The sequence below is a fragment of the Nerophis ophidion genome, linkage group LG09, assembly GCF_033978795.1.
Source record: "Nerophis ophidion isolate RoL-2023_Sa linkage group LG09, RoL_Noph_v1.0, whole genome shotgun sequence".
NCBI classification, from domain to species: domain Eukaryota; kingdom Metazoa; phylum Chordata; class Actinopteri; order Syngnathiformes; family Syngnathidae; genus Nerophis; species Nerophis ophidion.
The window spans coordinates 24,520,890-24,548,048 of record NC_084619.1 but is presented as its reverse complement, the minus strand read 5'-3'; the positions used below and the strand labels follow the sequence as shown (position 1 = coordinate 24,548,048).

The 27,159-nt window shown below is 39.4% G+C and overlaps 1 protein-coding gene and 1 long non-coding RNA gene across 9 annotated transcripts in view; one reads left to right on the top strand and one right to left on the bottom strand.

Moving 5' to 3' along the window:
* Positions 1–1,318: 1,318 nt before the first annotated feature.
* On the bottom strand, positions 1,319–9,310 carry LOC133558788 (uncharacterized). The gene is made up of 3 exons (XR_009807998.1): positions 8,833–9,310; positions 3,968–4,086; positions 1,319–1,592 (listed from the first exon to the last, which is right to left on the bottom strand). It is a non-coding gene; the product is annotated as an uncharacterized LOC133558788 (long non-coding RNA).
* Positions 9,311–12,209: 2,899 nt separating this feature from the next.
* The window catches only part of b3galnt2 (beta-1,3-N-acetylgalactosaminyltransferase 2), a 49,629-nt gene continuing 34,679 nt past the window's right edge, over positions 12,210–27,159 (top strand). For all 8 annotated transcript variants that reach the window (XR_009808106.1, XR_009808103.1, XR_009808105.1 and 5 more), the window contains exons 1-3: positions 12,210–12,502; positions 13,996–14,122; positions 14,390–14,490. Coding sequence is in view for 4 of the 8 variants with exons in the window: in XM_061910630.1 (XP_061766614.1) it covers positions 12,394–12,502; positions 13,996–14,122; positions 14,390–14,490 (337 nt within the window). In the remaining 4 variants the exon portion in view is untranslated. The remainder of the gene's footprint in view (positions 12,503–13,995; positions 14,123–14,389; positions 14,491–27,159) is intronic.

The window sequence follows — 27,159 nt, the reverse complement described above, 5'->3', positions numbered from 1 at the left end:
ACCCAACTCTCTCCTTTGAGTCACACATTAAAAGCGTTACTAAAACGGCCTTCTTTCATCTCCGTAATATCGCTAAAATTCGCTCCATTTTGTCCACTAAAGACGCCGAGATCATTATCCATGCGTTTGTTACGTCTCGCCTCGACTACTGTAACGTATTATTTTCGGGTCTCCCCATGTCTAGCATTAAAAGATTACAGTTGGTACAAAATGCGGCTGCTAGACTTTTGACAAGAACAAGAAAGTTTGATCACATTACGCCTATACTGGCTCACCTGCACTGGCTTCCTGTGCACTTAAGATGTGAATTTAAGGTTTTACTAATTACGTATAAAATACCACACGGTCTAGCTCCATCCTATCTTGCCGATTGTATTGTACCATATCTCCCGGCAAGAAATCTGCGTTCAAAAGACTCCGGCTTATTAGTGATTCCTAGAGCCCAAAAAAAGTCTGCGGGCTATAGAGCGTTTTTCGTTCGGGCTCCTGTACTCTGGAATGCCCTCCCGGTAACAGTTCGAGATGCTACCTCAGTAGAAGCATTTAAGTCTCACCTTAAAACTCATCTGTATACTCTAGCCTTTAAATAGACCTCCTTTTTAGACCAGTTGATCTGCCGCTTCTTTTCTTTTTTCTCCTATGTCCCCCCCCTCCCTTGTGGAGGGGGTCCGGTCCGATGTCCATGGATGAAGTACTGGCTGTCCAGAGTCGGGACCCAGGATGGACCGCTCGTCGGGACCCAGGATGGAACGCTCGCCTGTGTATCGGTTGGGGACATCTCTACGCTGCTGATCCGCCTCCGCTTAAGATGGTTTCCTGTGGACGGGACTCTCGCTGCTGTCCTGGATCCGCTTTGAACTGAACTCTCGCGGCTGTGTTGGAGCCACTATGGATTGAACTTTCACAGTATCATGTTAGACCCGCTCAACATCCATTGCTTTCGGTCCCCTAGAGGGGGGGGGGGGGTTGCCCACATCTGAGGTCCTCTCCAAGGTTTCTCATAGTCAGCATTGTCACTGGCGTCCCACTGGATGTGAATTCTCCCTGCCAACTGGGTGTGAGTTTTCCTTGCCCTTTTGTGGGTTCTTCCGAGGATGTTGTAGTCGTAATGATTTGTGCAGTCCTTTGAGACATTTGTGATTTGGGGCTATATAAATACACATTGATTGATTGATTGATATTATAAAAAATACAATTAATTGCAGTAGTACAGGAGGTCTCATTCTTTATTTGTCCTTTTTTTGTTACGTACGGCGGAGGAAGGAGACGACACCAAAACAAGAATCAGTTCAATAGGTTTATTGAACCTCTTGATGAGTGTGTGGGAGGTGTGTGCTACTCTATGTGTTTGGTGCAAAATGATGTGTAGAATTAACAATGTACATGTTACCAGAGTTTGTTGTATGTGTGTGTTGGATAAATCCTTCGTCAGACCAGAGGAGCAAGGCAAGAAGGCTGTCCAAGCAAGCGGTCGGGGGTTGGAGGAAGCAACTAGGTCTGTGTCCGAGCAGTGGTCTAGGATCGAGGGAGGCAGTCCAAAATCCAGAGAGGAGTCGAGGCACACAGCTCGATCATGGGGAACAGGAAAGGCACTGCGGGGGACACAGAGGACACAAGACACGGGAATTGTGAAGTCACGGAGAGAGAGCAAGTTCGCAGGAGGAAAGCCAGAGAGGGGAGTAAACTACGTTCCGGCACACGATCTTCGGGTCCGCTGGTCTTTATGCTGCTTGTCTTCATTAGTAACAGGTGCGCTGATTGCTGGTTGCCTGCAGCTTTGCCGATGCGTGGCCACGATATGGCCAGAGCAAGCAGGGGCGTGTCCTGGCGTGCTTCCAGCGGAGGTGCCAGCCGAGCACGCTGCAGACGGAATGAGGGAGTGCGCATTCGCTGTGACAATTTTGTGATTTGAAACAAATCCTGTAGGTTTTTTAAAGGTTGCACTTGGCCACAAATGTTCTCTTTTTTTTTTTGTTTATTTTCTGTTTTAAATTAAAAAAAAAAAAAGGCAAAAAAAATCTTTAGGGAACAGTCCTGAACAATGGACAAAATAACCACCTGCTGCTAATTTCAGCTGGCAGATAGAAGGTGATTTATTTAATGTTTATATTTTTTCCAGTTATAAAGATCCATCATCCATCCATCCATCCATTCATTAATTTCTACTACTTGTCCCTCTCAATGAGGTAAAAACTGACAGAGACATTGTATAAATGACCAGTTCAATGTTCTGTATGTAACAGTCACTGTTCTGCGTTGTGTCTTTTTTGTTGTGATGAACACACAGGAGTTGAGTTGTGGAGGGTTTATTCACCAGCAGCTTTTTCATAGGGACAAAAAGAAAAGGGCGTCACATACAGTCCACAGTATTTCTCTCCACAGCTGCAGGAGTCAGTGCTCACTGAAGCTGGTCACACAGGTGCAACGCCAAATCGCCCCCCCGGGAAACAAAAAGGTATATAATGGGAAACAATAGAGCGGAACCTATTTACAATGAGAGACACATTTGGGGAAGTTCACAACAGAAAATTATGTGAATAAAATTACCAAAAATAAAAAATAAAATAACATTTAGCTCGGCTACATGCTCCCCTCTGAACTTCACCAAAATACTTCAAGACTAAGCAGAGTACTCTTATACATTCATGTTATGCAACTTATTAGTTACTCACATCACTGAGAAAATGACCGAGGAGGGCTGCGCAACCCTCCTGGGTACACTTGTAAAAATAGGTGCCTTTTACACCACCTTACACATTACTTTACAAAGGTAATAAAAAAATATACCTTTCACAAGACAAGGAGTACCTAATATTTATCACTGCTACTGTAATACGTGTTCAACCCCAAAAATTTGATTAAACAACTATTTTATGGTACTTGACTGTTTACAGAGGTTTGTAACTCAAACAGATATCTTCTTCTGGGTCATGTTCTGAATTAGTCCATCTACAGGTTTCACCAGCCTACCCACCCTCGTTCTTCTACGGAAGACTACACTGATCGCTGTGCTTGGGGCTTCGTCACCAAGGCCTGTCCCATCAATCACGCTTGGATTTGGCATCTCGTTTGTCCAACTTGCATACTCCTTTTTAAACACTTTGTTATGAGAGTAGCATATGTGTGTGTGGCAGCAGGTGAGTGACGTCAGTGAGTGTGTGGGCGAGCGAGGAGAGGGAGCGGTCGCTTAGAGCAGGGAGATCTGTGGCGTCAAACTCTGTAGCTTGCTAGCTTGTGCACGCTAGCTTTCTGAGACTCTTATTTTGTTAGCACAGGCAGGATGAAGCAGGTCTTTTATAGTGAAGACAGGAACTGTGCAGTCGGTCTTTAGAGTTATGACAGCAGGTACGGCCCAAGAGTCTGTTGAAATAAAAAGTGTTTCTCTCGTCCTGTCAGTGATTTTTTCCTTAATAATAAGCTCGCAGCAGTCAGCGTCCTCTCACAAGATCCTCGGGTGCCGAGAATGTCAAAAACTTGACGAAAGTGAAGTCTTGGTGAAGATTGATTATTTCTCATTTTTATGTCTATTTTTTTAATGCCTGGCTTGTGATCGACTGACACACCCTCCGCGATCGAATGACACACCCTCCGATCGACGTAATGGGCACCCCTGACTTACATAGTCTCGAATGCGAAAACAAACCAGTTGCGGAGAATAGCGCTCAGGAAGGAAATGAAACTGCAACAAAAGAGGAAAAAACACCAAAATAGGAGCGCAAGACAAGAACTAAAACATTACACACAGGAAAACACCAAAAAACTCAAAATAAGTCATGACGTGCGGTGAGGTTCAAGGCTGGTGAGGCACTGACTTCATCACAGTCAGATTTACAAACATATGAACCCTAAAGAGTATCTTATTCACCATGTGATTGGCAGCAGTTAACGGGTTATGTTTAAAAGCTCATACCAGCATTCTTTACACATTCAAACTGTAGCACACAAAAAAACATTATTATGGTCTTACCTTTACTTATAAATGAAGTCGATGCTCCGCTCCTTCTGAACAAAAGCATCGATAATGTGAGGCTTGTGTGGCATAGCGATGCCGGATTTGTTCCTCCGTGGATGTGTCGGGCAAAAACACTGCGAGAGGTAAGATATAAAGGATTTATTCAATTAATAAAAAGGCTAGGAACAAAAATACTTGTGCTAGACAGAAAAGGCAAACAAAAGCGCTAGCATGAAGGCTAGGGAAATAAACAGATACTCTAATACATGGCACAAAGGCACAAAAAGGAAAACAAAACAACTAGCATGAAAGCTAGGAATAAAACGAAGTGTAGCGTGAGAGCATGAAAAACAAGTCAACTGTTGCGTGAAAGCAAACTAAGATCCGAGACAGAAGAACAAAAAGGGGCAGGCTTATATAAGGCAGTGATCAGTGGGAACAGGTGTGCGGGAACCGAGAGTAGAAGGTGGAAAAAATAGGCAACCATGGTGACAAAGCAAAACAGGAAATTAGGTAAAACTACAGAATGTGATATGAAAGAGGAACAAAGCAACAATATGGTGATGATCCGACCATCGGATCACAACAGATAACTTGTTTATAGAAGTCTTCCTTATCTTTCTTCAGTTTTAAAAGTCTGAGAATGACCGCTCCACTGATGCCGTAGTAGCAGGAACAGTTTGGATGAGGTCCTTCTGGGCCAAAAAGCTGAGAAGCTGTCTAGGAGATTTACATTCATCCCTCACCGTTTGTGAGCTATACAGTCCAACAAGATCTGCCTTTAGTTGCAAAAAGTCAAAGAATCTGGCATATATATATGTTCTTTAATGTTTGATGTTTCCCTCTTACACACATGTAAGAGGGGTGTGTACTATGGCTATGAGTTGTTTTTTTCCCTTGGCCTCAGTCTGCACCCCCACTACAGGGCCCAGGCTAAGACCGATTTTTTTAATTTTATTTTAATCTTCTATTCTTTTCTCCCGCCCCCCCCCCCCCCCCACCCCCCCATGTTTACCTGTATGTCATCTTTTTTGTAAGGGGTGCTGGAAGCCGGCAGACCCGTCAGCGATCCTGTTCTGTCTCCCTGTAATGTTTGTCTGATCTTGAATGGGATTGTGCTGAAAATTGTAATTTTCCTGAAGGAACTCTCCTGAAGGAATAAATAAAGTACTATCTAATCTAATCTAATCTAATATTTTGACAGGCTCTGCATTTTTTGTCATCCAAGTGTTTTGACATTTCACTGAATTTTGAACAATCAACCAAACCAAGGAAAGCCAGCTCACCAAAATGATCAAACCTAGCCTTCATTTGATAGCTTATGTAAGTGGTTCTCAAATGGGGGTACGCGTATCCCTGGGGGTACTTGAAAGTATGCCAAGGGGTAAGTGACATTTTTTTTAAATATTCTAAAAACAGCAACAATTCAAAAATCCTTTTTAAATATATTTATCGAATAATACTTCAACAAAATATGAATGTAAGTTCATAAACTGTGAAAAGAAATGCAACAATGCAATATTCAGTGTTGACAGCTAAATTTTTTGTGGACATGTTCCATAAATATTGATGTTAAAGATTTCTTTTTTTGTGGAGAAATGTTTAGAATTAAGTTGATGAATCCAGATGGATCTCTATTACAATCCCCAAAGAGGGCACTTCAAGTTGATTATTACTTCTATGTGTAGAAATCTTTATTTATAATTGAATCACTTGTTTATTTTTCAACAAGTTTTTAGTTATTTTTATATCTTTTTTTCCAAATAGTTCAAGAAAGACCACTACAAATGAGCAATATTTTGCACTGTTATACAATTTCATAAATCAGAAACTGATGACATAGTGCTGTATTTGACTTTTTTATCGCTTTGTTTCAACCAAAAATACTTAGCTCTGGTTAGGGGGTACTTGAATTAAAAAAATGTTCACAGGGGGTACATCACTGAAAAAAGGTTGAGAACCACTGCCTCATGTCATCCAGAATGTTACAGAACACTCGTTTTTGTTCTAATCGAATTGATGGTCTGCCTCCACTCTCAGCCAGGCCAAGTGCGCTGCATTTCTTCTCAAATCGGTCACAGAAACTTTTGAACTCCAGTCTCATGTGCTCGAGAGTTGCAATGGTGTCGCGGATGCGTGCAAGACAATATTCAATGTCCATCACTTTGTTTTGCAGCACTCTAATAAGAGCATTAGTCTCATTGAAAATGTCCTCATATACCATAAGGGGAAAGCATGTACATGCTTTTTGACAGCCACTGATCGTATCTTGCTGCCATCATCAGCGTGTCATTATCCCAGCTGTCAGGATTTTCAATGATGATGTCAAATAACGCGCGCAGATCATCGTGGTGCATGCTTTTTGTCTGCAGCAGCCTAGAGTTAGTGCTCCATCTTCTGGGCGCTGCTCTGGGTAAACGGCGCTTGACAACATCATCCAGAAAGTGAGTGCGCTTTGTGGACTTGCTGAAAAATGAGGCAAGTCCCTCAGCTGTTTTAAAAAACGTGCGACACTCCGGCATGCACTTTGCAGAATGCAATAACACTAAGTTCAGCTTGTGTGCGTAACAGTGGGTGAACATGGCTTCGGGTACTCTTTCTTTAATTTTAGCTTGCATGCCATTAAAGGGGAACATTATCACCAGACCTATGTAAGCGTCAATATATACCTTGATGTTGCAGAAAAAAAGACCACATGTTTTTTTAACCGATTTCCGAACTCTAAAAGGGTGAATTTGGCGATCTAAACGCCTTTATATTGTTCGCTGTCGGAGCGATGACCTTTCACCCGTGACGTTACAATGTGAAGCAATCCACCATTTTCTCAAACACATTACACACACAAGTCAAATTAGCTCTGTTATTTTCCGTTTTCTGTACCTTGGAGACATCATTCCTTGTCGGTGTGTTGTTGGAGGGTGTAACAACACGATTAGGGACGGATTCAAGTTGATTTACGTGGAGTGTGCATCGATTAGCACGGCATGCTAATCGATGCTAACATGCTATTTAGGCTAGCTGTATGTACATATTGCATCGTTATGCCTCATTTGTAGCTATATTTGCATCCAGCCTTTCCCTCCACCCACATTTAATGCCAAACAAACACATACCAATCGACAGATTTAAGTTGCACCAGTGTCAAAAGATGCGAAAGTCCCTCAATTGTACTGCATATTTTAACGGCGATGCTACGACAGACATGGCACAGAGATGTGTGGATATCCTGAGACACTCAAAGCAGCTGCATTTCCAACGATAAAGTCAACGAAATCACAAAGGTGAGTTTTGTTGATGTTATTGACTTATGTGCTAATCCGACATATTTGGTTGTGGTGTGACTGCCAGCTAATCGATGCTAACAAGCTATTTAGGCTAGCTGTATGTACATTTGTAGCTATATTTGCATCCAGCCTTTCCCTCCACACTCCAACCATCCGTTTCAATACATGCGTAATCTGTTGAGTCGCTTAAGCCGCTGAAATGTGAGTCTGAATCCGAGTTAATGTCGCTATATCTTGCTGGGCTATCCGCCATGTTTGTTTCTATTGGTATCACTATGTGACGTCACAGGAAAATGGACGGTGGATTTACAGATAGCGGAAATCAGACACTTTAAAGCCTTTTTTTGGCATATTCCATGATGGGTAAAATTTTGAAAAAAAACTTCGAAAAATAAAATAAGCCACTGGGAACTGATTTGTATTGGTTTTAACCCTTCTGAAATTGTGATAATGTTCCCCTTAAAGCTCTGAGGCCATTACAGCGGCCCCATCGTAGGTCTGAGCTACAAGCTTTTTAACACAGTCATACTTCTCCAACACTCCCAGGACATACTCAATAATGGCAGGAGCGTGTCTGTCATTACTGACATCATCAAATCCCAAAAACACCTCCTTCACCGCACAGCCTGCTTTAGTTGTAGCCACATACATAAATATATATATATATATATATATATATATATATATATATATATATATATATATACATATATATATATATATATATTTAAATATATATATATATATATATATACATATATATATATATATATATATTTAAATATATATATATATATATATATATATATATATATATATATATATTTAAATATATATATATATATATATATATATATATATATATATATATATATATATATATATATATATATATATATATATATATATATATATATATATATATATATATATATATATATATATAGGGACGGCGTGGCGCAGTGGAAGAGTGGCCGTGCGCAACCCGAGCGTCCCTGGTTCAAATCCCACCTAGTACCAACCTCGTCACGTCCGTTGTGTCCTGAGCAAGACACTTCACCCTTGCTCCTGATGGGTGCTGGTTGGCGCCTTGCATGGCAGCTCCCTCCATCAGTGTGTGAATGTGTGTGTGAATGGGTAAATGTGGAAGTAGTGTCAAAGCGCTTTGAGTACTTTGAAGGTAGAAAAGTGCTATACAAGTACAACCCATTTATTTATTTATATATATATGTATATATATAATATGACAGAAATCTGGGCTTGGTTTGTGACATCTGTGGTCTCGTCCACTTCTACAGCAACAAATGGGGCTGCACTGATCTCCTTTTTAAAGTAATTTCTAATGACATCCCCAACTGCTTCGATTAAATCATTCTGTATTCTATTTGACAAACCAGAAAATACAGTGGCTGTCTCCAAATGCCTAGCTCGCCTGTCATCATGATCTTTCTCAGCAATAGCATGCAAGAGTTCAACATGGTTGCCACGAATGGTAGAGCCTGTAATTTCATCATTTACAGGGAATGCCAGTTGCTGTTTGGCGAGGAAGCAAGTGACATTGATGATGTCTTTTAAAATCTCTCGGTTCTCCTCTACCTTTGCATTGTTGGTGCTGACGTTGAGTGTTCGCTGTTCATCCAAAGCCAAGTCTATCCTGGACATCCTGAACGTTTTGAGCGCAATCAGGTTTTGAATGTGAGTGGTCAACCGTTCATGTTTGATGAGGCTTCTCTGCAAATTCTTCAGGTCACAATATCCCATCTGAGTCTAGACATAGTCACAAGAAGAGAAAAGAAGACAGGAAAAGCAGAAAAGGCGGTTTCTTGCTGGACATCCACACAGCCAGACTTTTCGTGTGTAGCACGCCGTTTGAAAAGAACGGGTCTTCTGTCCCGAAGTCTGAAGCAAACCTTTTAGCTCCGGCGTTGGTCTTCCTTTAATTATTACCTCCTGCTTCAATTGAAAGTCCAGTTTAGAAAACAGTTTTATTTTATATATGTAATCCTCCATGTTGAAAGGCCAGACGAGAGGAAAAAATAAACGATCGCTACTAACTGTTGCTGCTTGTTGTCACTTCTTCTGAAGCCGAGTAGTCGCAAGAATGATCCCTGGGATCACTAGCGCCCCCTACCAACCAGGAGGCGGGGGAACTGCAAGCCTCACCCAGTGCGTCTTCGCAGCCGTTTTATGATTGTTCAGCACAAGAAATACGTTACACACATACAGTTGTTGACAAAATACACTGTACATTATATACCTCAGCTAACTAAACTATGGAAATGTATAATATAATTCACATAGCAATACGGTCTCACTGCAGATCAGGCCAGCAGTTAGCCGAGTCATTGCGCAATCTATGGTGAGGCTCAACTGGCTGCTGACTCACCGCAAGTCTCTTCTCAGTATTTGAACGGCAAATGTGAAAATTCTGCGATTTTGAATAAAAATTATATAAAACAGGTGAAGTTAAATGGAAAATAAATTTATAGTATAATCACTGGATACAAATAACAATTAAATGTTTTCTTCTTTTTACATTGTTTTTCTTTCCATGATGCAGTACACCTACAGTTGTGATCAAAATTATTCAACCCCCACACAATTTTGGTGTTTTAGCAAGTTGGAAATGTATTCTGTATTTTTTTTAATAGTCATATCAAATAAAGATGCATTAAATAGACAAATGCAACTTGAATTACAACATTATATTTTGCAACATACCAAACAGTGTTATTTCTCTTAATATCTCATTGACAAAATTATTCAACCCCTTGAAGATCATAACTCTTAAGAACAGAATTTGAATAAGGTATTTTCAATCAGGTGTTGAAAACACCTGTAGATGTGATTAGAACCATAACGAGCAACAATTAAACTGATTGAAAAAGACTGTGACGCTCAGCTTCTTGTAGATGGTCAATGGTGTATTTGCAACTTTGTGAAGTCCAGGGAGTGGTCAAAGAAGTCAAGAGAGGAGGTAATTTCTCTTCATAAGAAAGGATATGGATATAAAAAAATGGCAAAGACATTACAAATTCCAAGAGACACAGTTGGGAGCATAATTTGCAAGTTTAAAGCTAAAGGCACAGTGGAAACACTACCTGGGCGTGGTAGAAAGAGGATGCTGTGTGCGTACAGTGGTGAAAAACCCCCGCGTAACAGCTGAGGAACTACAACAGGACATTGCAGAGGGGGGAATGCAGGTTTCGTCCCAGACAATAAGGCGCCCACTACGAGATGAAGGCCTCCATGCCAGAACTCCCAGGCGCAGCCCACTTCCGACTACCAGGCACAAGAAAAATTGACTCCAGTATGCCAAAAATCATCTGGACAAACCCCAAAGGTTTTGGGAAACTGTTCTATGGAGTGATGAGACAAAAATGGAACTATTTGGGCTTATGAATCAACGTTATGTCTGGAGGAGAAAAAATGAAGCTTACACAGAGAAGAACACCTTTCCTACTGTTAAGCATGGTGGGGGGTCAATCATGTTCTGGGGCTGTTTCTCTGCCTCAGGTACCGGGAATCTCCAGCGCGTTCAAGGCATTATGAATTCTATTTCTTACCAGGATATATTAGCTGCAAATGTCATGAAGTCAGTGACGAAGCTGAGGCTTGGGAGACGTTGGACCTTCCAACAGGACAACGATCCCAAGCATACCTCCAAATCAACATCAGAGTGGTTGCAGAAGAAGGGCTGGAAGACTCTGGAGTGGCCTTCACAGTCACCAGACCTAAATCCTATAGAAAACCTGTGGTGGGACTTGAAGAAGGCAGTTGCAGCACGCAAGCCCAAGAATATGAATGAACTGGAGGCCTTTGCCCAAGAGGAATGGGCTAAAATACCTGTAGATGCAAGAAGCTTGTGTCTGGTTATGTATCACGTTTGAAGGATGTAATTACTGCCAAAGGGTGTTCCACTAAGTACTAAAGATGCATGTAACTAGAGGGTTGAATCATTTTGTCAATGAGATATTAAGAAAAATGACATGTTTTGCTATTTTGTAAAATACAGTGTTACAATTTAAGTTGCATTTGTCTATTTGACACATCTTTATTTGATATGACTATAAACAAAATACGGAATGAATGTCCAACTTGCTAAAACACCAAATTGGTGTGGGGTTGAATAATTTTGATCACAACTGTACTTTGAGACAAGAACTATATTGATGCATGCTTGGTTATGGTTTGAATTGATATACAACAATTGCGATAACAACTTTTTACTGTCAATATTGTCTACTGAGTTTCGTTTTTTTATGATTTCTGCTGGTGGTGTGCCTCAGAATTTTTTCAATTAAAAAAAATGTGCCTTAGGCTCAAAAAAGGTTGGACAACACTGGTCTAACATAGCTATAATATAGAAAGTTACATCATGTGTTGCCTCCATTATAACACTTATTAATGGCGTTACATTTTTTGCGGCTACAAACAGATTTTTTTGTTGTATTTTTGGTCCATTATGGCTCTTTCAACATTCTGGGTTGCCGACCCCTAGTATAATATTGTTGTAAGCATTTCATCAATCTCGCGCACTTTGCAAATTTTTACGCGACCTAAGTAGCAAAACAGTCTCCGAACACTGCGTAGATGGCATCAAGGCCTAATTATCCAAACGTGAGGGTTGGGAAACGAAGGTGTTTGGCGAGGGAAGTGTGGATTCAGGCCGGGTGGCCTATTTCAAGTTCCAGGTAACCCTACTTTATTATATTTTATAAATAGTAAACCAAGTTGTGGTAGTAGTTTAGTCAGTAGTTTAGTTGTGGATGTACACTGTATAGTGATGAATCCAATAAACATTTGATTTGATTTGATTTGATATTATTTGACTTTGATTTGACATTAAATGGCATTTTGCAAATTGCGCCCATTGGTATTGTGCTTACGACATCATGACGTAATACATAAAAACTCCATGTCCCACAATGCATTTTGGCAAGATTCCTTCCCTCCCATTGGTGTAGCTCTCTCACCCGCGGAGGCAGACATGAGGCGGTGCTGTGGACGCGGCGGACGGGAGAGAGCTGCCAAACTCAAACGGGGAAACGGACCTCTCATTTGGAACACCTCTTCGCTGCGGTGGACTTCAACCCGGGAGGAAACTCTCCTCCGCTCAAGCCCGACACCACTCCGGGTGAATGAAGGGCTCCGTCCATGCGGAGGCTAGCGCTGGTTCTTCTGCCCTGTGCTGTCGCCGTGCTGGTGCACTTGTGGTTCGCTCACCGACGGTCCTACACCCCGCTGGACGACGACACATTCACGGGTACTTTTCACGCGAGACGGCTGGGCTTTGGCGCCTACTTTTCAAACGCGCACTTGGCTAACTTTACAGACCCACTTGGCGTGTTTTTAAGACCGTGTCGCTGGCACTGTTTGGACCAGGGGTCACCAACCTTTTTCAAACCAAGAGCTACGTCTTGGGTACTGATTAATGTGAAGGGCTACCAGTTTGATACACACTTAAATAAATTGCCAGAAATAGGCAATTTGCTCAATTTACCTTTAATATATATATATATATATATATATATATATATATATATATATATATATATATATATATTAATGTGTATTTCTGTCTGTCATTCCGCCGTACATTTTTTTTTCCTTTTACGGAAGGTTTTTTGTAGAGAATAAATGATGAAAAAAACACTTAACTGAAGGGTTTAAAAGAGGAGAAAACCGGAAAAAAAAGAAAATTAAATTTTGAAACATAGTTTATCTTCAATTTCAACTCTTTAAAATTCAAAATTCAACCGAAAAAAATGAAGAGTAAAAACTAGCTAATTCGATTCTTTTTGAAAAAATTTAAAAAATAATTTATGGAACATCATTAGTAATTTTTCCTGATTAAGATTAATTTTACAATTTTGATGGCATGTTTTAAATAGGTTAAAATCCAATCTACACTTTGTTAGATTATATAACAAATTGTACCAAGCTATATTTCTAACAAAGACAAATCATTATTTCTTCTAGATTTTCCAGAACAAAACTTTTAAAAGAAATTCAAAAGACTTTGAAATAAGATTTAAATTTTATTCTAAAGATTTTCTAGTTTTGCCACAATAACTATTTTGATTTCTAATCATAATAAGTTTGAAGAAATATTTTACAAATATTCTTCGTCAAAAAAACAGAAGCTAAAATGAAGAATTAAAATGTAATTATTATTCTTTACAATGAAAAAAACAAAAACTTGAACATTGATTTAAATTGTCAGGAAAGAAGACGAAGGAATTTAAAAGGTAAAAAAGTACAGTATATGTGTTTAAAAATCCTAAAATAAATTTCAAGGTTGTATTTTTTATCTAAAATTGTCTTTCTGAAAGTTATAAGAAGCAAAGTAAAAAAAATTAATGTATTTATTTAAACAACTGAAGACCAAGTCTTTAAAATATTTTCTTGGATTTTCAAATTCTATTTGAGTTTTGTCTCTCTTAGAATTAAAAATGCCTGCTAGTAAATAAATAAAATGTAAAAAACGGAGGCAGCTAACTGGTAAGTGCTGCTATTTGAGCTATTTTTAGAACAGGCCAGTGGGCTACTCATCTGGTCCTTATGGGCTACCTGGTGCCCGCGGGCACTGCGCTGGTAACCCCTGGTTTAGACAGTTACTATCTGCACGTGTTATTAAAGCATAGTGCTTGTTTTAATTTTTAAGATATTGTGGCGAACGTCCCATGAAATAAGGTTTTTAAATGAGTCAAAGGCAAGTGAAATATTTCACTTGGCTCATACTTGTGTCCAATATAGATGGGGTGGTACCATTCTATGACGTTCTGGTGGGAGTTCTATCTGCCAGACATCACCAAGAGCTGCGACAAGCTATAAGGGACACCTGGCTAGGCTACCTGCGACATCACCCTCACTTCCAGCACAGGTCAGGAAAGATGACTTCTACCTTTTTCTATTCCTTCTGCCCCTGGGAAGATTGTTCAAGTGGAAAACAAAGCCTGTGGCTTGTAACAAATGACCAAACTTGTTTTCTTTACTCTACCGGCGACCAATATTGTCCACATTATTCACTCTGTGCAACCTGATCACAGATGTGATGGCCAAAAGCAATCCCTTCATAACCATGGTAACAGGGAGCTGATAGCTAGTTGAATACTTTTGTTTCAAAGCCAATTTTGTGCCCTTGTTTCAGAGTGGGGGTGAAGTTTATCGTGGGCAAACATGGGTGTCCCATCCCAGAGGAGGACAGAGAAGACCCTTATTCCTGCTCTCTATTCAACATCACAGAGCCAGGTAACAGAAATATTGCTGTTAAAGGGCCCTATTATGCAAAACCAACTTACCTATTGGTACCTGTTGTTATGTATTTGGGATCTGCGTAAGTCCCTAAAATGTTTAATTAAACTTTGGAGGCATTGCATACATATTCATAAAACCATTTTGCCTTCCTTCCTATTTCCACCAAACGACCCGTTTGGAATTTGTTCCTGGAGCCACATGTGATGTCAGGAGAGATCTCCATATGTGATATAAATGTACTCAGAGGGCCTTGCTCACGTCCGCCATGATAGTCCGACGCTGTAGTCAAAAATATCCTTCTTATTCTCTATCTTATTGTTGTGGGGCAGACTGGCTCGGACATGCGCATGCATCCTCATCTCTTGTCATTTCAAATACAAAGTTGCGTATTGTTTGAACTGTCATCTGTCTGTAGAATCAATATCGAATCTCTAAAATTACTTGTATTTTCCAGCCCAAAGGTCACACCGGATTGTAAAGTGCACTGCTGATGAGCGGGTGTATTCAGGTCTATTTTCATACTAAAGGTGCATTAAAGGGGAACTTCAAAAGGGAAATCGTAATGAGAGACAAGAAGACAACATTATTTTTTTTCTGCTTTCTAATTTGTCATAATCGGCTTGTTGTAGGTGGCAAGGAATGCAGCTAAATTGTGCCTCTAAATCACTTTGAAAATGCATCCAAAAACTGCCAACAATAACTTATTTATGTTCCGTATAATAACAAACATTTAATTAAAAGAGCGAACACTGAGGAACTGTTTTTTTAGAGTAGTAACACATCGCACACAATGCGAAGGACACCAATCTGTACTGACTGAAAAACATGCACAAGCATATTACAGTATCTGCAAAGTATTAGCCCACATTTCATGGTTTGTTTGTACACAACCAGCTTGACAGTGTTTGTAGTTGTACTAACAATCATGATGAGCTGCATGTATCATGATCAATATTTTGGTCAAGCGGACGGGGGATGTTTTTTTCCAGTTGATTTTGGGTAAGCATTATGTCGCGTAGCTTGACTCAAAGTTCCACATTTGCAGCGTCAAAGTGACACCGACCTCATTCTCTTGGCTTCTGTCTGCTCCAACGTTTCACCCTTTCTTCATGACCACTTCTATGATGAGTATTAGATCGTCCTAAAATTCAGTTTAAAAAATATTTGGTTGTGAATCCTCAGTTGTCCAAAAATAGCATTGTTGTCATCTACTAACAAGTCTGCCATGATTAGAACACACAAGTGTTTGTTTCCGGAAGTAGAAACACACATTTGTTGCTGGAAGTCGGAAGTGCGCTGCTATGGAAAAAGAAATAACTGCGCTCAGGAAAGAAGTTACAGTGATTCTTAAAATGACCAAAACATGGTAGATATTGTCTGTTACTACATCATATACACACACATATATATATATATATATATATATATATATATATATGTATGTATGTATGTATGTATGTATGTATGTATGTATGTATGTATGTGTGTGTGTGTGTGTGTGTGTGTGTGTGTGTGTGTGTGTGTGTGTGTGTGTACACACTGCAGTGTCTATATAAAATGTTGATGGAGGGTTTTGAAGTTGTTTTAGAGGGCTCTGAAAGCTACAATGGTGACTCCTGTTAGCTGCATCTCGCAAGCGTTTATCATCTTTCGAATCCTAAATGTGTGTTCTTGTCTCCCATAGTGATTGTGAACGATAGGCAACATTCCAAAGAAAGGGCAGATTCCCTTTAAAGGGGTCATATTATGATTTTAATTCTACCTTTAAAACACTTCCTTGTGGTCTACATAACATGTAATGATGGTTCTCATGGTCAAAATGTTTCGCAAATATTTTTTTTACAGACAATCTTCAAGCTGCTTTTTGACCTTCTCTTCAAGCCATTTTGTGGGCGGTCTTATTTACGTGACTCCACATCGAGAAAGTCTTCTCCCTGTCATCTTTGTTGTACCTGGTAGTTTTTAGCTCTTCCACAGCGAGACTACTGAAATATATAAGTTAGAACTGTAGGTTACTTTATATTGGAAATTACAATAGCGCAGGATGAATGTCCCACAACAAGAGGATAGAGAAAAATAAAGGAACTTATTGACTACGGTGCGGACTACAATGGCGGATTCACGCAAATTTTCGGGACTTATGCAGATCCCAAATACACATCAGCAGGTACAAATAGGTAGGAAAAGTTTATTATTGCGAAGCAAAACGTCAGATAATATATCTCCTAATAAGTGCTACTCTAATGTCATTATACAAAATCCATTATGCCGGTATGTCTATAGGATGTTCTCATTCGTCCAGGTCATTGTATTTTCAGGGCATTCAATCAATTGCAACTGCACTGTTTGTTTGGTATGTAGTAGAAGACATTTTGCCTCTCATCCGAGTAGGCTCAAAGGCCTACTGAAACCCACTACTACCAACCACGCCGTCTGATAGTTTATATATCAATGATGACATCTTAACATTGCAACACATGCCAATACGGCCGGTTTAGTTTACTAAATTGCAATTTTAAATTTCGCGCAGAAGTATCATGCTAAAACGTCACGGTATGATGACACGTGCGCGTGACATCACGCATTGCAGAGGACATTTTGTTACAGCACCGTTCCCAGCTATAAGTCGTCTGTTTGATTGCATAATTCCACAGTATTATGGACATCTGTGTTGCTGAATATTTTGCAATTTGTTCAATGAATAATGGAGACGTCAAAGAAGAAATCTGTAGGTGGGAAGCGGTGAATTGCGGCCGCCTTTAGCAACACAAACTCAGCCGGTGTTTCATTGTTTACATTCCCGAAAGATGACTGTCAAGCTTTACTATGGAACAGAGATGTCAAGCGAACACGGTTGGATTGGACCACACACACAAAGTACAGTGTATTATGCAGCGATCATTTCGAAAGATCGTGTTTCGAAGAGGGTCCCTTGCGAAGGGCAGAGAGGGGCATCGCCACCACCCGTCGACTGGTGCTGAAGAAAGGTGCGAGGCCGACCTTCAGGTTGTACAGGTACGACCATATAATCTCACTAAAACACTAGTAACACAATAAGCAGATAGAAGATTTTCCAGAATTATCCTATTAAATGTGTCTAATAAAATCTGAATCGGTCCCACTGCCCTCGTCTTTTTTTCTCTTTTTTTCTAGTCCTTCTCTCTGTTTCCTCATCCATGAATCTTTCATCCTTGCTCAAATTAATGGGGAAATCGTCGCTTTCTCGGTCCGAATCACTCTCGCTGTTGGTGGCCATGATTGTAAACAATGTTCAGATGTGAGGAGCTCCACAACCCGTGACGTCACGCGCATATCGTCTGCCACTTCCGGTAAAGGCAGGGCTTTTTTATTAGTGACCAAAAGTTGCGAACTTTATCGTGGATGTTCGCTACTAAATCCTTTAAGCAAAAATATGGCAATATCGCGAAATGATCAAGTATGACACTTAGAACGGACGTGCTATCCCCGTTTAATTAAGAACATCTAATTTCAGTAGGCCTTTAATCAGTTCATGCTGATAGTCTTAGATTAGTCTGATCTAGTCTAGCGGCTGGTGCCAAAACCCCAATTATTTATACTTCATCACAAGGAGGTTGTGCCTGGGGAAGGATGGTTCCTCCCTATTGTAATGAGAAAAAAAACAGTTTTTCTCACTACGATAGTGTGAAACGTCTTCTAAGACAAACTAAACAGCCCAGTTGCGATCAATTCAATGCCCTAAGAATACAGATTGAAGCACAATACGTCTGACTACGGTAGCCATAAAGCTCAGCGTTCCATCAAACGGTGCGGCTTTGCAGCAAACCGAAGTTATACTAAAACATTTTGACATATTTTTGAGCGTGGTGTGTAATGTTCTATATTTCCAATGAAACATCAAAGTTTTGGTGTTGCTTGCTTACCGGTAAGTGTTAGCGTCTTTTATTGAACTGGTGACAACCTGCAGTCCACACATGTCTCTTATGTGTGACCGTCATCTTCTGGTCACACTTAGCATTACACCATGTACCAAATAAAATTGCTTCGAGGTTGGTAACTAGAATTAGTACGTACGTCAAGTGCACTAGATTGTAAGGCACACTGTCGACTTTTGAAATGATTTTAAGTGGGAGAATACGCAGTCGAAGTGGACCCATGTAAATAAGTCCGCCCAGAAAACGGCGCATTTTGAAAAGACGGTCAGAAAGCTGCTTGAAAACGGTCTGTGAAACATAATCCATGCAAAATTTGGATGATAGAACCACTGTTAACATATGTAGACCACAAGGAAGTGTATTAAATGTAGAAAAAATCAATGTATGACCTCTTTAAATGCATATAGGTGCAGCCTTTTGTCCGCATGTCCAATTGTCAGTATTGAGCGAAGGCGGGAGTCTAAAGTAGCAAATGAATGCATGTTCTTAATGGAAGTAAAACAGCCCTTTATTTCTACTCCCCTACAGCTCAAGGACACCATGCTTTTCCTTTCCATTGCTATGGAAGGAGATACACACTCATTGTTACACTTTTAGCTGTGACGTACAAAGTTACGTGCTGGAACATTGTCTTATGAAATAACAGGCTTGCAGTTAGAAGGTAACTGTTTCTGCTGCATCACTACTTGGCTTCTTATAGAACATAACTACGGCTCGTCAAAGCGACTGTGTCAGTCTTGAGGGTCATGGCATTAGCGTAAAATTTGGCCTTTTTCTGCTCTGTGTTGATGCTTCAGTTGGACAAAAAGCAAAAAAGATGTATTTTAGCTTTGCGTTAAGATATTTGACTCTATAAATAAGTGCGCTGCTAAAATGCTGATAGAAAATGTTTGCGCTGCATTAGTCACAAAGATTTTTGGTCAGAACTAGGCCTCGGCGATATGGCCTAAAAAAAAAATGTCTGATTTTGTTCACAAAAAAAATGCAATTTCCGTTTTTTTATTTCATCCCTACTTTTGAAAAAAAAAATATTGAATGCAAATGATAGATATAATTAAACACAAGTTTTTCTTTTATTTGATTAAAAACTAGTAGTTTGAAATGACACTGTATACACTGCATCTACTCTGAGCAAAATTCTAATTTGAATAATGTTCTTTTTAGACCAGATTTTAATTGTGCCTTTGTGAATTATTTTTAAAGAGCTAAACTATTATCTTTCACTGGGCAGCAATACTTCTGTATTGAATAAAATTCTTCTGTCAACAAAAAGTTTGCATTTCACATTGCATGCAGATAGATAATTACCTCCAACATTGCTATTAATAAAGGGAAAACTTAAAACTTATGTGTTGAATAAAATACTTTGGTAAATAAAGTGTATTATAATACATTGCATTCAACTAAATAATTAAGTAAAAAATGTAAAAGATGATAATTTCAGTAAGTCAATTGGATAAACGCATGCTTTTTTATTCACACATCTTGATGGTATTCAGAGTGACTGCTTTAGTCATCGTCCTCCACTGCGCTTTTTTCTCATCATACATGGTATCATCATCAGTGTAAGGAAAATTACTTTTAAAGGGGAACATTATCACCAAACCTATGCAAGCGTCAAAATATACCTTGATGTTTTTTTAATCGATTTCCGAGCTCTAAATGGGGGAATTTTGGCGAATTAAACGCCTTTCTGTTTATCGGTCTTATAGCGATGACGTCAGAACGTGACGTCATCGAGGTAATACACCCCCCTATTTTAATTTTCACATTACAAACACCGGGTCTCAGCTCTGTTATTTTCCGTTTTTTCTACTATTTTTTGTAACCTTGGAGACATCATGCCTCGTCGGTGTGTTGTCGGAGGGTGTAACAACATGAACAGGGAGGGATTCAAGTTGCACCACTGGCAAGAAATCTGCCGCCAGACCCCCATTGAATGTGCCAGAGTGTCCGCACATTTTACCCGCGATGCTAAGACAGACATGGCACAGAGATGTATGGATAACCTGCAGATGCATTTGCAACGATTAAGTCAACGAAATCACAAAGGTGAGTTTTATTGATGTTGTTGACTTATGTGCTAATCAGAAATATTTGGTCGCAGCATGACTGCCAGCTAATCGATGCTAACATGCTATTTACGCTAACCGTATGTACATTTGAAACTAGATACCCACATTTAATGCGAAACAAACACTTACCAATCAAAGGATTTAAGTTGCTCCAGTGTCACAAGATGCGAAAGTCCTGATCGTTTGGTCCGCACGTTTTACCTGCGATGATAATAAGGCAGCCATGCTATGGGCCACTTCATTAGGTACACCCATGCTATGGCCGAAGAGCGTCAAAAGCTATTCGCTCAATAGCTTCAATTTCTTCTTCAATTTCGTTTTCGCTATCTGCCTCCATACTCCGACCATCTGTTTCAATACATGCGTAATCTGTTGAATCGCTTAAGCCGCTGAAATCCAAATCTGAATCCGAGCTAATGTCGCTCTATCTTGCTGTGGTAACCGCCATGTTGTTTGTATTGGCAGCACTGTATGACGTCACAGGGCAATGGACAGTCTCAACGCAAATAGCGAAAATCAAGAACTTTAAAGCTTTTTTTAGGGATATTCCGGGAGGTGTAAAATTTTGAAAAAAACTTCGAAAAATAAAACAAGCCACTGGGAACTGATTTTTATTGTTTTTAACCCTTTTTAAATTGTGATAATGTTCCCCTTTTAAAAGTAAATGATTATAGTTTCTTGTTACTTAACCAAAAAAGTAATTGAATTAGTAAAGGAATTACTCTTTCATAAATGTCATTACTAGGAAAAGTTATTAATGCGTTACTTAAAAAAAAGGCAAATATCTGTCGTATGAAGTTGAGAAACATTTATTGGAGTGGAGTGTAGGTGTGTGCCTTTAAAAGGTGGTGCTTGTTGCTAAGTGACGTGTGACGTCAACGCTCAGACAGTGCAGCAGCGCACTTGTGTTTGTTGGCTGTTTGTCGGCAGTTACAGCAGCTCTGTTGAATGTTTTCACTGAATTGTTACTTTTGTTTAATAAAGAGATTAAATGTGCTTCCATGGCTGTCATATCTTGTGATCTACAAACGCGGTAGTGTTTGGATTGCAAGCTTAAGCTTGTCATTTCAATCTTTATTTTTTTCCGGCGTAAATAGTAGTAGTGTGTATGTCTGCGTGTGTGTGTTGTCTTTCATTCAAAAATTTCAGCAAATTTTTATACTGAGCAAACTCATCTCGCAGGCCGGATAAAACCTGTTGTAGGCCTGATCTGGCCTGCGGGCCATACGTTTGACACCCTTGGTCTAACTTGTAGTTCAAATTTTAAGGAAAAACTGTTAATGTCGTCTATCTGTGTTGGCCCTGTAATGAAGTGGTGACTTGTCCAGAGTGTACCCCGCCTTTTGCTCGAGTAGAGCTGGGATAGGCTCCAGACCCCCGTGACCCTGAGAATGACAACCGGTAGAAAATGGATGGATGGATATGGTTCTTTCTTATTTATTCCATATTTTGCACAACTGTAAGAAAGTGTGTGTGCTGATCACGTTTAAACAGATGCTTTTACACGGGAACAGCGATAACAATGCATATAAATGTAATACCAAATTAAAGAGGGAAGTTTGCCAAACATGATAAACATGTAAAAATACAGTACAAACTGCTATAAAGCCATAAAGCCCAATTTTCCGGGAAACACGCCAATACACTGTCATATGAGACCACACGTTCCAACACTCACGCAGACACACACACCACAACCCTTTTTTTGCCACACAGCACAGCGCTGATTAATATTTTTTGTGGGGTTATCAACCTTTTTCTGGCTATTAAGTACAGGTGACACAGACATCAGCATGGATATACCTAGCTTTTGTTTCCAACAACTCCTAAGTAAACAACTTACGCAATTTACGTAATGTTTATATAAAATAGTAAAATATGACAGCAACAATGATCGTTTGGCACAAAAATAAAAATTGCAGAATTGACAATATTATTAGAAACAATCAGAGACACGACAGTTTGTTAAATCATTCATTACAAGCTTAAGCTACCAGAATGAACAACAACACATTGACACCCCCTATCACTACAATATGAAGTATAAACAATAAAACATTGGATATTAAGAGTATGTGAACCACTCCTACCTTGTTTACGTCCCTGACAATCTCATTTAAGTTTTGTAATCCATGAATAAATGTAATAGTTCAGAGAAGTTTCATTCTTAATTTCGGGTTACCACAGTACTGACATGGCCCTTTTAAAAAAATGGTTAATGATTTCAGGCTAGGTGCAGATTCTCAAACTGTCAGTCTTTGTACCACTAGATATTAGTGCTGCCTTCGATACAGTAGATCACCTCATTTTTTTAAATAGGGCCTCATAAGTACTATTCACAAGTGATTCATTTCTTATCCCTCGGACAGAAAAATATTGGTAAGTATGAATAAAAGCTCCTCAAAGATCCATTAAATCACGTTGTGTGCTTCAGGAATCAATTTTTAAAAAAATATTTACATGATTCCATTTGGCTCCGTCATCGGGAAACATGGATTTAATTTCTACAGTTGTGCTGATGACACACAGCTGTACATTTCCATGTCTCCTGATGGCACAAAACCAATTGATAGGCTTTTTAATTGCATTTTGGAAATGAAATCCTGAATGGCAGATAATTTCTTACAGCTTAACCAGGACAAAACCAGTTGATGGTCCTGAGGCCCTGAGACAGAAACACAGATCAAAACTACAATCATTGTCTTTGACCTCATCACGCCGAGGGAAAAATTTGGTATACATTTTTGAGTCGCATTTTCGACTTTGAGCTTTGTTTTATAACACATATTAAAAATATAACAAAAATTATTTTTTAGCATCTTAAGACTTTAGCCAAAGTTTGCCCTATTCTCTCTCAGGGCAACACGGAGATGCTAATGCATGCTTATAATACGAGTCCTATAGATTATTGTAACGCCCTGCTTTCTGGTCTTCTTAAAAAGGTTATTTCATCTTTTCAATTACTCCAAAATTAAGCTGCTCGTGTTCTGACAAAGACCAGAAGGCGGGCCCACATTACGCCAGTTTTAAAATCACTGCATTTGCCCCCAGTGTGTTTCAGAATCAATTTTGAGGTTTATAAATGTTTTTATGGTATCAGGCCTTCCTATCTTTCAAATTTGCTTTTACCCTGCAAACCCTGAGATCCTCCGGCACTCATCTCCTAATTATTCCAAAAGTCAAGACACAAAGTCACGGGATGGCATCTTTTCATCATTATGACCTCCGTCTATAGAACAGCTTGCCGGAGGACTTCAGGGCTGCAGGGAACGTTCATGTTTTCAAAAGTAGGTTTAAGACCAATCTTTTTGATTTGGCTTTTACTTAATATTTATAAATTTTATTAAAGTCATTTGTATTATCATTTTTATTTCTTATAAATGCAAGGTTTTATTTAGTTCTATTTATCTATCTACTGTTTATGCATATTTTTATCTTCATATGTTTTACTGGTAGTTTTTCTTTCAGTCTTACTCATTGTTTTTACTCTTTTACGTGTGTTATTATTTTTACTGTCCAGTATTCCTGAGAGGGAGCCCTTTGCATCAGTGATTATATATTATACAGGCCATTGCTGTGCGTGCAATTGATGATGACGGATGCGTGTCATCGGGCATTTTTAAGTATGTAAAATACTTTGTCTTTTATTTTTTATGTATGGAAAGCGCTTTATAAGTAAAATTGGATTAATTGACAAAATATCATGCATAAAACATGTAGTGCTAAATTTGTTGACGACAAATGTTTCTTAACGTCAACAGCTTATTTTTCCCTGACTAAAATAGGACTATAACAAATCGCAACAAATGCACACTGACAAAAATTATGACGAAATTGATTGACAGTTTAGTCAAATAAAAACGAGACGAAAATGTTGACGGAGACGAAATCCAATCAAATTTATTTTGTTTTTAGGCGGGCGGGACAAGTTAGGAATGCATCCAATCACAGTCGCAATGCAGGAGAGGGGCGGGGTAAATCATGGCGTGGACCTAATCAAAACTACAATTACTAAGACGCGGTGTTTGGATTTTTCACTTGGAAAAAACAATGTATTGTAGCCCTGTAACTTTCGTCTTAGTTATCGTCAATTACCTATTTCCCCCTGACTAAAATAGGATAACAAGTCAAAACAAATACACATTAGGAAAACAAGGATACAATTAATTAACAATTTAGTCAATAAATAAAAACGAGATAAAAATAATTGACGGACAGAATCTAATCATATTTAATATCATTTTTCGGTCGGTGGGAAAAGGTAGAAATCTATCCAATCACAGTAGCAGGCAGGAGAGGAGCGGAACTAAATCGCGGCGGGGATCCAATGAGAACTTGAACTACAAAGACAAGGTGTTTGGATTTTTCACCAAGGAACAAGACTATTTTGTAGGGATGTAACGAGTAACGGTTTTGACCCTTTTAAATTAAAATGATCTAAATACCGAGACGAGATGTTTTATGGTGTGTTCAAGAACAGAACAGAGTAGGACAGACAACGGCCGGCAGAAGTGATCCATAATTAGAATAGATTTGATTTGTCACGCACTTTCCATTTAAATACATCTTAAAGAGCTACTGTACAAAGAAATACTTACAAAAGTTAAAGTACCAATGATTGTCACACACACACACTAGGTGTGGCGAAATTGTTCTCTGCATTTGACCCATCACCCTTGATAACCCCCTAGGAGGTGAGGGGAGCAGTGGGCAGCAGCAGGGGTGGCTGCCCCCGGGAATCATTTTTGGTGATATAACCCCCAATTCCAACCCTTGACGCTGTGTGCCAAGCAGGGAGGTTATGGGTCCCATTTTTATAGTCTAAGGTATGACTCGGCCGGGGTTTGAACTCACAACCTACCCATCTCAGGGCGGACACTCTAACCACTAGGCCACTGAGTAGGTTCAACAATACAAGATTAGCTATAAAAACTACTTTAATTATGTTAAACACACTTTTTGAGCACATTCCACAATGATATTGATAACCATGCTCATTTTGGTCACAATAAACGTGAAATTAAATTCTCATATTGTTACATCCCTATCCTGTATGGTTACACACATCCTTACAATGTCTTCTACCCCTGGAAGATAGAGAAGACATATGAACACATTTTACCTTTGTAAGGTAGGTAACAAGATACATTGTAAACCCTGTGGCTCCATTTTCTCAGGTAAAACAGAGTAGGACACGACGCATCTTTGAAGTTGTCTTGAAAGTCCCCACATCTACGTTCCCTTCCAAGGTTTCTCTTTGTCCTACTGGGTTGAGTTTTTTCTTGCCCTGATTTGGGAACAGTGGAGGATGTTGTGGTTTGTGCAGCTCTTTAAGGCATTTGTGATTAAGGGCTATAAAAGTAAACTTTGATTGATTTATTATTATTTTGTTGTAACCATAGGTGAGCTTGCCTGCAATGTAGAATAAAACTACTCTCTGCATGTGAACATTTTAGTCATGTATTATTCAACATGGCTTCACGGTGGAAGAGGGGTTAGTGCGTCTGCCTCACAATACGAAGGTCCTGAGTAGTCAGGGTTCAATCCCGGGCTCGGGATCTTTCTGTGTGGATTTGCATATCCTCCCCGTGAATGTGTGGGTTCCCTCCGGGTACTCCGGCTTCCTCCCACCTCCAAAGACATGTACCTGGGGATAGGTTGAATGGCAACACTAAATTGGCGCTTATGTGTGAATGTGAGTGTGAATGTTGTCTGTCTATCTGTGTTGGCCCTGCAATGAGGTGGCGACTTGTCCAGGGTGTACCCCGTCTTCCGCCCGATTGTAGCTGAGATAGGCGCCAGCGACTCCAAAGGGAATAAGCGGTAGAAAATGGATGGATGGATTATTCAACATTTGAAAAAAAATGCTAAATTTCAGCCTAAACAAAAACAGACAATAAGGGTTGTTCCGATCCCAATAATTTAATACCCATACCAAAATGTATATTGATACTTTTTGATACTTTTCCAATTAAAGGAAACTATGAAAAATGTCAATATTGGCTTTATTTTTACAGAACATACATTACATGAAATACTCAGTGAAATAACAATTTTACAAGGTTAAAATATAAATTAAAAGGCATTGAATTGAAATTGCATCGACCCTGAAGGGATGCCCTGCCCTGTGTTTCTCGACTACGGTCTGCACCGGACCGAACAACAGGACAGGTGTAACAACTACATTACCTGTCACTTTTTATAACTCCTTGTGCAGATCTGAATGCTCATAATTTAAATGTTTACCTAAGTTTGAATCAAAGGTGCTAATACTAATCGCCACTGTTGACGTTAACGCTTTTACACATTGAAATCAGAAAGAATGCACATTTCCAAAAGTCCGCGCGTCCCCAGGGGACCCTGATTTTTATTTTTTTTTACCTACCCTGCCTTCTGCGGTTTGCTTGTTTTATCGATTATCGCTTTCCGCCGGTGTTTTGTTTCGTTTATATTTGCCCGGTTAAATTTCCATCCCCATTTATTGCGTTTTAATCGGTCTACTTCAAAGTAATGAACTTTCCGGTACAATTTTTTTACATTTTCATTCGCCGAAAGTTCTATCAATAAAAAATACTGCATTTCCGGTATTAGGACTCCCGCGTGTTATTGTTTTCGTCATGGCGAGCAATAAACCCAAGAAGTGAAGCTTCAATGAAAAGTGGTTTCAGGAGCCA